The sequence below is a fragment of the Colossoma macropomum genome, unplaced genomic scaffold, assembly GCF_904425465.1.
Source record: "Colossoma macropomum unplaced genomic scaffold, Colossoma_macropomum, whole genome shotgun sequence".
Lineage (NCBI taxonomy): Eukaryota > Metazoa > Chordata > Actinopteri > Characiformes > Serrasalmidae > Colossoma > Colossoma macropomum.
The window spans coordinates 43,252,622-43,267,526 of record NW_023494805.1 but is presented as its reverse complement, the minus strand read 5'-3'; the positions used below and the strand labels follow the sequence as shown (position 1 = coordinate 43,267,526).

The window sequence follows — 14,905 nt, the reverse complement described above, 5'->3', positions numbered from 1 at the left end:
GAGAAAAAAGGCCGAGAGGAACATTTTAAGACAACATGACTCCACATTATCAATGTAGCTGGTTTATTGTTCACAACCAGGGCTGGGCATCGAATTTCAATACTGATATGGTCCCGACTGTACTACGTCAGAAAAACTGAGTATGGTTTAATACAGTCAGAGTCAGCGAGCCAATAAACATGCTTGTTCCAAAATCTAGGAGTTATTAATGTTATTAACCATATCCAACCAGTAACACATTCAGAGTCTATATCTTTATATTTTAAGACTGCTTTAATTCGTGCGCTGAGCAGCTGGAGAGCGTGTATGTCGGTTCAGTTTGTGGAACTGGAGCGCTCTGTGAGCTATCGTGTTTCCTATCACTGTGTAAAAGAAGCTCCATGCTGCCTTTATTGTCGGATGCACCACGATGGCCTCTCACATTCAGAACACAATTAATTTCATAATATGTTTCAACTGACAAAAACTTTTATTCATATAAAAAAATATATAAAAAGACTTTTTTTTTTCTAAAAGCTAGTTTTTAAATCAAATTTACAGCTATGTAAGGTCACGTTCTTCAGATATGAAATTAACACGTGACAACAGTATTAAAAAAATCACAAAAGCAGATTAAATGGTAGAAACAGACACTCCTTTTCAGTTGGCTTTAAAGGGTTAACATTTGCAACGGAAAATTAAATAAAAATTAAGTAGGTAAGACCAAAGGCTGATTTTAATTAGCCTTTTACATCATGTGGGCTAAACAGCAACTTGAAAATCACATTTCCAGCACTTGAAATTAGCTGAAGTCACTATGAATAACATTATTTCCTTTCTTAAGAGGCGCGCTGGCATTTTAAATTGTTCAACCACAAAAATGAGTTGTCTTTTTGTGGAAAGTAAGAGGCGACTGGCCATTTAGTGCAATGAATCCTGTATAATTATGCTGTGATATTTCAGTTCAGCTGTAGCAGCTGTAATACCTCGCGAGTGAACCTGCCTTGCTTTATTTACCTCGTACACCTGCAGAACAGACCAGACACATACTAATAACCGAACTGGCTGACTGCGTATTTGGAGCAAATGAATTCCAATCTTGGCTGATTCTGATTGTTGCATCACTAGATCCCTAGGTTTTCCTTAGCGCATCACTTTTACGTATTTAAAACAAGAACGCTGAAAACAGCGTCGTTCAGGAATCAGTACTGAAGTCGACGTATCAGTATGGAGGAGTTCTGATCGATACCCAGCCCTGGTAGGAAGGTCAGGAGCTCTGGAGCCGCTGAGGCGGTGCAGAGGTGCGGTGTGAGGCCCAGACTCACTGAGAGAACTGCCGTAACTTCCTCACAGAAATGGTGGACAGACGGAGCTTTTGAGGAACTTCACCACCTAACCGCTTAATGGCGCACAGGACTTTGGCATGCAATTCCCTGATTTAACCCCAAGCACAGAGCAGTAGAGACAGAGGGGTGCAGAGAGGGGAGAGATTAGAGAGTTCAAACAGGTAAAATCAACATCTGATTAGTGCAACACCGGGATTAAAGCGACAGTTCTGGGAAAAATCGTATTTTAACCAGTATGCCCCCCCCCACCTTTCTCCAAATGCAGGCTAAGAAGTAATGGGAGCCTATACCCCACCAATTAGCACTGTGCTAACTGCATGCTTAAATCATCACATGCTTGCCTCAAACATTACGTAAAACATTGAACTGTTACTTCATCAACACAAATAGACACAAAAATGGACAAAAGTACATTAGCATAGCTAGAAACAGTAGCAGCCAGTACTTTAGTCCATGTTTATAGATTAAAGTGAGTCATACAGAGTCAGAAACCACAGAATCAAGACTATTAGAGATACTGAGCACCTCCACATGCTTTGAGGCAAGCATGTGATGATTTAGGCCTGGAGATAGCACCATGCTAAATATGCTAACATAACCATCTATTATTTGTTAGCTAGTAGCTCCAATCATAGAGTGCGTTTACATGCTCTCAATAATCCGATCACAATCAGACTTCTGCAGTCACCTGATTATTCAAATGGTCGTGTAAACAGCAAACTCTGAGTTCTTAGATCAAAGTAAGGTCAAGAAATCTAAGAAATCTGATAAAGAGGCTGGATTTTAGCTCAGTGATCAGATTTCTCAGTGCATGTGAACCCTTACTCTGATTTCTTTCCGATTTCTCAGTTTGAGCATGTGCGAAAACAGACGGCAGTACCGGAAATAAGCGAGCGACACTGAAACCTCGACGAAATGAAGGATTTAAATATTCTTCATCTTCTAGATGATGTTGTTCATATAGTCACAAAGTGACTCAATGTTTAAAAAAAAGACACTCATGAAGTTTGAGTTCTGTGTCCTATTTAAGTCGTGTCTTATCCTGTGAGTTTATTGGCTGGTTGTAAAGCAGAAATCTGATTATTGTCTGACTCATGTAGACCTGGAGTTTCCCCATTATTTGATTACTCGATTGCATGAAAAAGCATTGATTGGTTTACTGACAAAATCTGATTTTCTGCAGTTATCGGATTATTAAGTGCATGTAAACACACTCATGGTTGACCAATCAGACTTTCTGCAAAGGGAAAAGTCTGTAACCTCGGACTTTTCATCGAACTGTCGCTTCAAAACAGTCCAGTCACCCAATTCCATTAAACAGTGTCCAAAGAAAAGCCATAAAGATGATGAGGACCCAGAGGAACCTGTGAGAGAGAGTGAGCATTCAATCAGAAACAGGTTCGGCGTCTTACTTTTTACTCTCGAACGTAGCGAAGATGTCCTCGAACACCTCCAGAGGGTTCTCCTCAGAGCGGTCGAAGGAGAAGTCGATGAGAGAGCGCTGACTGCAGAGGGAGAGAGACATCACAACGATTTACAGCCTGGAGTGAACCTGCAGCTCTCAATGCAGCACTAACATCATCACACGGAGCCTAATAACCTCGATATATGATCATACTTATCCCCAAACCACTAACTCACTGCTCATATGAATAATGTATAACGTTTTATAAACATGCATAACCTTTACAATGTAGTTTTAAATATAATAAACTAAACTCTAGGATATTTTTAGATGTTTTGTTCAATATTCAGTATTAATCGATTAATATTGTCTGAAATATGAAGAAATTCTGGATGTTAACTTCATTTTTGATGTTATACAGTCGTTTTACACTTTTCTACAGCTCTGTTCATCATTCTGGACACATTTAAAACCATCCTGCTGATTATCTGTGAAGTTGTATGGCAACAACATCATTTCAGAATCATTTTATACATTTATCTGAAACTTACTGACTCCAAACTTTTGAACGGTGGTGTAATTCAATATAATAATTCAAAAACAACACTGACTATAATTTATGCTTCAATATAATAAATCTCTTAAGAGCTCCCATGACCTCCTCACCTCATCAATCTGCCAATGGCTGAAGTAGGTGTCTTCATTTCCCTCAGGGAATGTCGGGAATAGCGCCTGATGGAGTCTAACAGCAGAAACAGTTCACATCACTGCATCACTTATACTGTACTGAACATGCAACATGAATTTGTGGCACCAGTTAGCAACAATGCAACTATAACAGTAGGAATTATGCCTTGTGCTTCCACTAACCGGCCACTTTATCAGAAACACCCTCCTTGTACTTCCAGTAACTGGCCACTTTATTTTAAACACCCTCCTTGTACTTCCAGTAACTGGCCACTTTATTATAAACACCCACCTTGTGCTTTCATTAACTGGCCACTTTATTAGAAACACCGTCCTTGTGCTTTCATTAACTGGCCACTTTATTAGAAACACCCTCCTTGTGCTTCCACTAAGTGGCCACTTTATTACAAACACCCTCCTTGTGCTTCCAGTAACTGGCCACTTTATTAGAAACACCCTCCTTGTGCTTCCACTAAGTGGCCACTTTATTAGAAACACCCTCCTTGTGCTTCCACTGACTGGCCACTTTATTAGAAACACCCTCCTTGTGCTTCCACTGAGTGGCCACTTTATTAGAAACACCCTCCTTGTGCTTCCACTGAGTGGCCACTTTATTAGAAACACCCTCCTTGTGCTTCCACTCACTGGCCACTTTATTAGAAACACCCTCCTTGTGCTTCCACTGAGTGGCCACTTTATTAGAAACACCCTCCTTGTGCTTCCACTAACTGGCCACTTTATTAGAAACACCCTCCTTGTGCTTCCACTGAGTGGCCACTTTATTAGAAACACCCTCCTTGCGCTTCCACTCACTGGCCACTTTGTTAGAAACACCTACCCTGTACTTCCATTCAGGTGATAAAGAATGGACATTACCTGGGTGTTCTGCGGCCCGGCGGTGGCCGGCCTCTTTAAAAGTGGCCACTGTCCGTACGACGGCTCGCAGGATGCCCCAGCGGAACACGGCCACAGGATCTGAGCCAATCAGCTGCCTCAGGTAGCCCCGCTCACTGCTGCGCAGCAAAGCCACCATGTCCGGCCGCATGTGGTCAGTGTTCTTCGCCCTGAAGTCCTGCAGAACACACACACACACACACGAGCTTACGCTTAGTAGAGAGTCTGCCTCTGTCGGGTCTTCAGACCCGATACGGACACGTCTGGTCATAATGATTTATAAGTAAGCCACACCTGCAGTACTGTAACATTACAGTACAGTTACTGTAGAGACACTCAGATCACAGATCACACACAGGGCTGGTTCTGCAGACTTGGATTAAGCCCACACACTTAAAGATGGTTCTTCAAATGGTTCTTTACTAAAGACAGTGGTTCTATTTGGAACTATTTGTGTGAATGAATGGTTCTCTGCATGGTGAAATGGTCCTTCAGATTGATGGAGAATGTTTTGTATATGGTTCTATACGGATTTTTTTTGAAAATGGTTCTATATAGTGCCAAAGAGAGTCTGTTACGATGCATGTGAACCCTTTTCGGTGCTATGTAGAACCATATACAACACATTCTTAATCAACCTGAAGAAACATTTCACCATGTAAAGAACCATTTAAGCATGCAATCCCTTTGAATAGCCATCTTTTCAATCCATATCTTTATTTATATAACTATATTTATGTTTGTGGTTATTACAACATTATTCAGTGTTTTTGCTGGTGAAAACACACTTTAACACTTTTGCACAGTACTGTAAGCCCACAGAACGTCCAGAAAGCTCTTTCCCAGTTTTCTTTAGAGCTTTTCTTTACCTTTATCTGGTATTTGACCTTGCCGGCGTAGTGGAGGATGACGAAAGCCGGCTCCATGACCGGCGTGGGCACGAAGAACTGGTTCTCCTGATGCTGCTGCTTGAACTTCTCCAGCAGGGTGTCGTCTGTGGCGTGAGGAAAACTACAAACACGAGGAGACAAGAAAAAAAAGAGGATAGTACGTTCTTCAGGAAAGAAAATAGTTCTATATAACCACAAACGCTCAAAGAACCCTTTGCATGATTAAAGGGTTCTTTGCATCGTGAAAGAGTTCTTCAGATTGATGGAGAACGTGCTGTAGATGGTTCTTTTCAGCACAAAAAAGGGGTTCTTCTATTGTTACAGGCTTGATATCATAATAAGAAAAGAACCCTTTTTTGCGCTATGCAGAACCCTTTTCAAAAAGGGTTTATACAGAACCATCTTTGAGTGTTCATGGTTCTATACAGAACCATTTCTTTACTGAAGAACACTTGAGGAACCGTTTTAAGTGTACGAGGCTAATGTAGCTAACAAGTAACAAAGGAATCTTTTAAAGATGGTTCTTCAAATGTCTTTAATATTTAGAACCATGAGTTCTACATAGAACCATTTCATGCTTTAATGGTTTTTTGCACGGTGAAATGGTTCTTTAGATTGATAGAGAATGGGTTGTATATGGTTCTATATGCACCAAAACGGGTTACAAGAAAAAAAGGTCCGTCATGGAACCAAATAAAACACTCTTCATCAACCTGAATAAGCAAAAAGAACCATTTAAGCATGAAATGGTTCTATACAGAACTAATGGTTCTAATTAGTAACCATTCACTTTACTGAAGAACCCTTAAAAAAAACATTTTTAGAGTGTAGCTTTACACAGTGAAACTTTAATGCAACTAGTTGCACGTTGCGAGTTACCTGCGATGCAACTTCCATGCAACAAATTCACAAATGATAAAAGTTGCACGCAACACATCTGATTGTTACCCTAGTTAGCCAAATTAGCAGCACCTGTTTTTTTGGTACACTGCATCTTCTAGTACTATTAGCTGCTATTCTCTTAGCTACTTTAGCCTCGTAGCTCCAGTGCTAACACTAAAGAAATCTTGCTCATCAGTAAGACAGAGCTGAAATGGATGGGATGCCTCAAGGGCGCAGCCACATCGTGGTCAGTTAGCTGGACTGTTCACCGTGGTTCTTCTCACTCACCTGCTCTCCTCGTCCAGCAGGTACAGCAGGCCAGTGGGCTTCTTGCTGATCAGGTTAATGCAGCCGATGTTATCAGTGTAGTCCACGTTGCTCCAGGTGATCCCCTCCGACACGTACTCCTCCTGCAGCAGATCAGCACAACACACGGTCATGTGGGTCCAGTTCATAGAATTTACTTGCCCGCTTTTAAGGTTTGTGGGGGTTTAGATACCAAAACCAGTCATATTTCATTTTTACATGACCATTTTCTGTCATCTCCATCACTTATAGGCTGTTTTTGTTACTGTGCCTTTAAGACTGGTCTGCCTCCTCCGCAGACTGAGCTGGTAATTGATCACCTTCTAATATATATATACACAGTGTGTTGTACTGTGGTGCACTGACTGCTGGGTAACACATTATTTTATTCATTTATTTTATCATTTTTCTTTAAATGTATTAATTTCTACTTTTATTTTCTGACTTTTTGGTTTTCCAGTCTGGGTCAGTATTATTTTATTTTGCTCACATTTGTGTCCCTAAATTTCCAGGCTGTTTATTCATTGTTGTATTTGTTGCTATTGCCAATGAACTGATATGTGTAACTGAAATATGTAAATAAGCTCTGTTCCAATTGGCTGTCCAGTATCGTGCCTCATTTAGGCACCAGTTCATGGTGAAACACTCCTTATAGTGTTTCAGTGCGAATGGGCGGAGCTAAACCTCTGTGGGCTGAGAAGACGGATATATGTGCTGGTTTTTGTGACATCACAAAAACAACAACTTCAAAATGAGCTGTTTTTTCTAGCTTGCACTCTTAAAAAAGATGGCTCTTCTAGGGTTCTTTAGTAAAGAAAATGGTTCTATATAAACCCATGAACACTCAAAGAACCCTTTGCATGATTAAAAGTTTCTTTGCATCATGAAAGCGTTCTTCAGACTGATGGAGAATGTGCATGAATGTGTTATAGAAGGTTCTATATGGAACCTTTTTGAAAAGGGTTCTATATAGCAACCAAAAGGGCTTGACATCGTCTTTACTGAAGAACCCTTGAAGAACCATTTTAAGAGTCCGAGCGCCGCTGTAACTGACCTGCTCCAGTCTGAATATGTGCTGATTGCAGTAGTGCTGCAGCTGCTCGTTGGCGTAGTTAATGCAGAACTGCTCAAAGCTGTTCGTCCTGAAGTCCTCAAATCCAAATATGTCCAGGACTCCTATGGACAGACACTTCAGACACACAGCACACGGAACCGTTATCAGAACATTCAGAGCATTATCGTCCTCATAAATCTGAATAAAACATTCCAACAGATCATAACAAAGCTAATCACAATGCCTCCATTCAGAGTGCCATTAAATAAATATTCATTTTGCTTCTAAAAAGGAAGGTTCTTTAATAAAGACGATGGTTCTATATAGAACCATGAACACTCAAAGAACTACGTGTATGGTTAAATAGATCTTTGTATGGTGAAATGGTTCTTCAGATTGATGGTTCTATATAGCACCAAAAAGGGTTCTGCTATTGTTACAAGCTTGACATTATCGCAAGAGCAGAACCCTTTTTGGTGCTATATAGAACCATATACAACATATTATCCATAGCTAACTGCCCATACAGTAATCTGGATGATAAATCGCCATATATGCACATATATCATAAAGGCTCAGGCATATGCCTTTACATATATATATATATATATATATATATATATATATATATATATATATATATATATATATATATATATATATGCAGACATACATATGGAATAAAAAACATATATATGCAATAAAAACCACTTATATTAAATAATAAGAAGCTAGCATATATACGTACACCATCCATATACGATTAATGCTTTTTATCATATATTTTTAAGCATATGCTTATGTATTTTGATATATCACTGAAATATATGTCCCATATTTGACAGTGGCCAATTATATATGTGACTAATCTACATTAGGGATATAAGGAAAATCCCTATATGCTAATATATGTCATATATTTGAAATCCATATATTGTTATGTATCAGATTTCCAGTAGGTGCAGCTACACAAGTCACCTCACTGACGCCACCACGCCGCTCTATGTGCTACAGATCAGAGTGGACTGTGCTGTGGAGGGTATTTAATTATCCTGATGTAATTATTGTGCATTTGTGTCATTACTGTTAGTGGTTAGCGAGTTAGCGAACTTCAGTCTTGCACGTTTTCCAACGCGAATCTGCTGAAGTCTAGAGCGACTGCGGGCTGAGCGTAACTTCAGCTATACAGCTGGCCACACCATCAGCTTAGATGTGTTACTTTGATCTGAACCTGAATCTGATGATGTGGAAAGCTACTGCTGTGTGTTCCGCCTTGTTTTGTGGAAGTAAACAAACATGCTCCACATTCCTCCACGATTTCTCAGTGTTTATCACCGAAGCTCCGAGCCGGAGAATAAACACACTGAATTCACTGCATACCTCACTGCTGATGATGTAACATTAACAGTTCTTGACTTCTAAAGAACAAAGCCAGTTAACGAGGCTCTGTTATTCAGCTTAACTGCTCGAGGGCCTTTCACTGAACCTGGCTAACTAGCTTCAGCCTCGCAGCCTGAAAAGCTCTCCAGGATTTCATAAACACAGCATTTCTCCAGCGCGTGGACCGCGGTTTAGCTCCGTACCGGGACGGACTCCTCCATGTCCCTCTTGTTCAGCAGAGCGTGGTTGATGCGCAGGACGATCCAGTCGAACAGTGAGCTGTACAGAGACTTAGCCATGGAGTCTCGGGCTGTGATCGCCTGCAGAGAAACAGGGTTAAAACAGAAATAACGTTAAGAATCTCACAGCAGCACCTGCCCCAACAGTCAGGAGCGCCCAGCCTGGACAGAACCACCACAGGTCCTCACTAACGGACACGCACAACAGGAGAAAAGTGGACAAAAGTCATCACCCTTACAGGAAAGTCACTCATATTTCACCCGTGAAGTGTGAGAAAACCACATACGTTCATAAGTAATCACACGTGAACGCATTTTCACGTGATAACCTATTTTTAACATGTGAAGTGTGCAGAAACCACGTGACCTCAGCCTGATTTCATCTGTAATTGGTCACTGTTGATAGGCAACAGTTTCAAATAGCATAAAAACAGAATGGAGCATTTTATAACAGCAAGACAGGAAAATAAGAATTTAACAATAACGTATAGTAACAGTTTGATTTTAAATAGATGTAAATATAATTTTAAAATATACAATTAATATATGTACATGTAATGTCAAAATATTTTAGAATAATCATGTTTTACAGTACTTCAAAGTTATAATAATAATAATAATAATAATAATAATAATAATAAAGCTTATTGTGAGTAACAATCTTTAAACTGGTCTTACATTGACGTAAATACGTATATAATAATGTAATATATCAAACTTATTTATATGTAATAGGATTATAAAAACAACGATAAATATATAATATAAATAAAAATAACAGGTTTTTAATAGTTTATAATTACATGGCAGTTTTATATTGATCTTTAATTGATCCAAACATATTTTACAACTTTTATAATAGAATGCAGCAATATTTTATAGTAGCTATAAATAATAGTTTTACAATAGTTTAGAACAACTGATCATAAATAGATGTAAATATATTATAAATATATGTAGTAAAGTTTTCTGTACTTTCAATAACACTGAATAATAATAATAATAATAATAATAATAATAAAAAATTGGTCTTAATTGACAAATATAAGAAGTTTAAGATGTAACAGAATAATATAAAAATATAAGAGTATGCAATAATATAACAGGATTTTAACATATAATAATATAGCAGTTTTATACTGATCTTCAAATATTATATTTCTGCAAAAATATTTAAATTTTATATAATAGAATGGAGCAATATTTTATAACAGTTTTACAATAATTTATAATAATATAATTGATTTTAAATACATGTAAATATAACTTAATATAACCCTGAGATATGTAATAGAATATCATAAAAAACAATAATGGTTTATAAAAATATAGCTTTTAATAGTTTATAATAATATTAGTTTTATATTGATCTTCAATCGATCTGGATCTACCTTTTAGATAATTTCATAAACGTATAATATCTGTAACTCTAGTCCTGAGAGCAGGATGTGATCATGGACCTCAGAGAGAGGCTCCTACCTCGCTGTGCGTGTACGGAAGGATCAGGACGTCGTTGGCGGTCATGGCTCTCCTCTTGGTCAGCGCCTCCACCAGCAGCTCCTTCTTCACCTGCGCTTTCAGAAACATGACTGAGCGGAGCAGCAAGGCTGGAGTTTTAATAAAGCCACCAATCAGTGACTCATCAGAGCTCAGCATGTGAGCGCTCAGGTGTTCCTGAGCAAACTGACTAATACTGACAGCTCTGTGATGCTGCTACGCTGGAACAGGGATGAGCTCAGGGTTGGGCAGAGCGCTCTGAGACAGGACGACGGCCGAGCACTGAACACACTGCATATTACATCACTATACATTAAAAATACCATATTCAGAATGCACTGAGAGTAGAGCTGGGCGATATGGCAAATGTATAACTTTCACGATACACGATATGTCATGATATTTATTTTTTCATACATCTGTTGTGACAGAAAAAAGAGCCAGTAGGGCTACATAAAAAATATATATATATATATATATTTTTTTTTAAGCTAAATCCAGTTAACCTCACTATCAGTCTTGGACTACAGTGATGTAGTTTATAGACACAGATCAGAATAAACTTTACTGTCCATTTCCAGAAATTTGTCTTTGGCTTCACCAGCGTGCACAAAATAAAAAAAATAGATAAATATCCACAACAATAACAACAACAACAACAACAACAACAAAACGTACGTACAAATATAAAACACAACACACAAGAACACACGCCAGCTTCACCAGAATAATTACAGTACGGCCTCATCATCAAACCACTTCAGTAGCTCAAGGATTCATCAGAAAAATTCCATAAGGAATAAATGACTTCCTAAATTATCCCTAATATTTTTGGTGGTCCGAGGTGCCCAGTAACGCCAGTACCCTCAGACCATCTCTCACTCCACTCTGAGATTCATTACTGCACTCACTACACTGTGAGAAATAAAGGTTCTGTTCAGGTACGTTTTTCGTTCCTCAAGGTACAAACAGTGTAAATGTTCCCTCAAAGCTCCAACAGTGGTTTTAAGGTCTGATTGTGAACCTTAAATAAGTGTTTCCAGGTGAAAAGTTCGTATTTGTACCTTTTCATAACCGAATGTTTTAAACAGAACAGTAAAATAAAAGCCTGGAGACGAGACGGGGTGTGTGGAGTCAGTACAGCTTAGAACATATCATTTCAGTGGATTATGGTTCAGTTATGTTCCCTGACTAAAGGGACTGAGATGGAGCCTTGAGGGTTCCACCCCAGTGAAAAGAGGGGAACCACCCCAGAGACAGTTTACTACCTTTATTTCTGAGAGTGTAGCTGGAACTGTGTGAAAAAGCTGGTTGGTCTATGATCTCTAAATAACAGTAATTATCAGAGTATAGAGAGAGTATATACAGAGGTTTTACTGAACTGGGAAAATCTGCTTTATCTGCAGAGCACCAGTGAGCTGAGTTCACAAAGGGAGTCTCTAAAGCTCAGCTCACTCTGTCGTTTTACACTTTTACTATCTAATCATCTTCAGACAGCCTGGAACTGCTTTCATTCATCTTTTTCCACTTTACTCAATTTTCTCCACAGTTTAGTCGTCTCCAGTTCCACCCTCTAGTTCTAGACTCCCCCAATCACACGATAGCCCAAGCTCTAGGAGGGTGAAGACAAACACAGTCTTCCTCCGAGTGCTGTGAAGCTCCACTGCATCTTTTCAAGCTGCTGTTGTACAGCTGAACACGCTTGGAGGAGAACACTAACCACCAGTTCTGTTCAGTTCTAACAGACGCCTACACTGGCTGGCATCTCGCTGAGCGATGGGGAGACGGGGGGCCGTCCTACACACTTAAAAAGGTGGTCCTACAAGGGTACTTTAGTAAAGACAATGGTTCTATATAGAGCCATGAACACTCAAAGAACAATTTGCATGATTAAAGGGTTCTCTGCATGGTGAAATGGTTCAGACTGACGGAGAACGTGTTCTATATAGCACCAAAAAGGGTCCTTCTTTTGTGACGATGTCACGCTTGTAACAATAAAAGAACCCTTTTTGGTGCTATATAGAGCCAACATGTTCTCCATCAATCTGAGAACCACTTCACCATGCAAAGAATTTTAATCATGCAGATGGATCTTTGACTCTCTACAGAACCACTGACTTTACTAAAGAACCCTTCAAGAACCTTTGTTAAGAGTAGTTTAACCAAATTTCATGTTTGATGTTTGGTTTTACAAACTCAGTGCTGTTTCCAAACCTCTGGCCTGCAGCGTGCTGAGAAGAGGAGGGACGTTACCTTGAGGAGGTCAGAGAGAGTGGACAGGACGTCCGCAGGTCCCACCGTCAGACCCTCGCCGTCAGCCTTCGCCTTGTACGTCAGGTTCCCCAGGTACAGAATGGCAGACAGTACGGAGAAGATCCTGAGGGCAACAGAGGAGAAACTGAGCTTCATAATGATGAGGAGGATATAAAAAAAAATCAATTAATCTCAGCAATAAGTGAGTTTTAATCAGTAAAAACACCACATGCAGTCATGTGAAAAAGTTTGAGCACCCCTGGTCAAATGACAGTTTGTTGATGTTCTAAGTGAAAATTAGTGAACACATCCTCTGCAGAGAACACGCTTAAATATGGCACCTTTAAACAAAATGATGTTTTATTCTCCCCTCTACGTTAGATTTAGCAAATAAACAGTGATTGTATTATATTGTATATATATATACATATATATACACACACACACACACACACACACACACACACACACACACACACACACATATATATATATATATATATATATATATATATATTTATATATATATATATATATATATAAATATATATGTTTATTTGGGCTGGGCAATTTATCGTTATTGTGCTATATCATTTCACAGTACAATATGTTTTTCTGATCATATCGTGTTTATCATCAGCGCTTGCTGACACTGACCAACTGCATGTTTCATTATAAAGAGAGTAAAAATAGTCCTGTTAAATCAATCAATCAATCAATCAATCAATAAACCTTTATTTTTAACCTGAAATATTGAGGGTGACCCTCATTTTCAGGGCAGCTGAGAATTTACAGTGTAAAGGAACTAAAAAGAAAATAAAATGGAATTTAGTCAGTTAAACTAAAATGAAAATCAAACAAGATAAAAGGGAAAAAAATGGAACAATTAAGACTTAATTAAGAAGCGGAACAATACAATAAAACCAAGATGCAGTGTTTAAAACCAATTAATAAAATGAAAAAGTAATAGAATTAAAAACTACGATTTTAATTACTCTAATAAAGTGAAACAAAATAGAATGATAAGAAAAAAATAATAAAATTAAATAAAAAGAAGAAACAGTTACAGTCTGTCCGAAGGTGCCAAATATTTTATATATATATATATATATATATATATATATATATATATATATATATATATATATATATATATATAAAAACAGCTTTGCATTGCTGTTAAATCAACAGCAGAGTTACAGCTTAATTTAATGTTATTTATATATATATACATATATATATACATATATATATATATATATATATATATATATGTATATAATCATTTATGGTTTCTCTCCCGTTTTTCACAGTGCAGCAACAAAACCACTTTAATCAATAACATTACAGTGTTGCTCACACTGGAGTGAAACTCTACACTGGCGCCTGTTTCTGTTTTCACAGGCTGCAGATCACACAGATATTTGTCATTATTTCCAATAAAGGACAAACAGGTGTCAGACTAGTGCCGGTTAATGAGGTGGGGACTATTAGATGAGGTGATGACACACTGAAGCACGGCAGCACCAGATCAGGCCTGAGGCAAGTCCACTGAACTGCATTACCTGATTAGTAACAGCAGAAAAATAAACACAATCCAAACAAATAATGACACATAGTATTAAACAAACGTCAGAGACTTCCCCTCATTTATCTCAGCTCCAGTCAAAACAGCCATCAGGTATGTTATCGATCTGTCAGTGTCAAAAAACCAATAAATTAAAAAATGAAATGCATTTTGAAAAGAATTCACACAAGCTTCAAAAACAATCTTCTCAAAGAATCTGCAGACACACCTCCAAAGTTCAGTCTTAGAAGCTGGTTGATGATTTTCTGAAGTAATCAAACACATTCAGTGGTGTTGAGGTCTGGACTCTGGGGTGGTCAGTCCATCGTTCAGCTTCTTTGTTTGATGTGTCCGTCTCCTTTTCTCAGTGAGGTTCTTCTTGATCAGCTACACATCCTTTCAGACCCACAGCGCTGAGTCGTCTCCTCACAGTGGAAGGATGGACAGAAACACCTGTGGATGTTTTCAGATCTGAAGCAGCTTGATTTTCTCCTCTCTCTCAGAGATGAAAGCTTTAAGTGCTGTT

General features: G+C 38.5%; 1 protein-coding gene across 4 annotated transcripts in view; it reads right to left on the bottom strand.

Moving 5' to 3' along the window:
• myo9b (myosin IXb) overlaps positions 1-14,905 on the bottom strand; it is a 79,364-nt gene that overhangs the window by 30,349 nt on the left and 34,110 nt on the right. For 3 of the 4 annotated variants that reach the window (XM_036596148.1, XM_036596149.1, XM_036596151.1), the window contains exons 7-16: positions 12,813-12,936; positions 10,542-10,631; positions 9,027-9,143; positions 7,444-7,578; positions 6,372-6,493; positions 5,181-5,322; positions 4,294-4,489; positions 3,397-3,472; positions 2,738-2,830; positions 1,305-1,412 (exon numbers count right to left, since the gene is read on the bottom strand). In XM_036596148.1, the coding sequence (XP_036452041.1) occupies positions 1,305-1,412; positions 2,738-2,830; positions 3,397-3,472; positions 4,294-4,489; positions 5,181-5,322; positions 6,372-6,493; positions 7,444-7,578; positions 9,027-9,143; positions 10,542-10,631; positions 12,813-12,936 (1,203 nt within the window). The remainder of the gene's footprint in view (positions 1-1,304; positions 1,413-2,737; positions 2,831-3,396; positions 3,473-4,293; positions 4,490-5,180; positions 5,323-6,371; positions 6,494-7,443; positions 7,579-9,026; positions 9,144-10,541; positions 10,632-12,812; positions 12,937-14,905) is intronic. The other variant, XM_036596150.1, reaches the window with a different exon arrangement.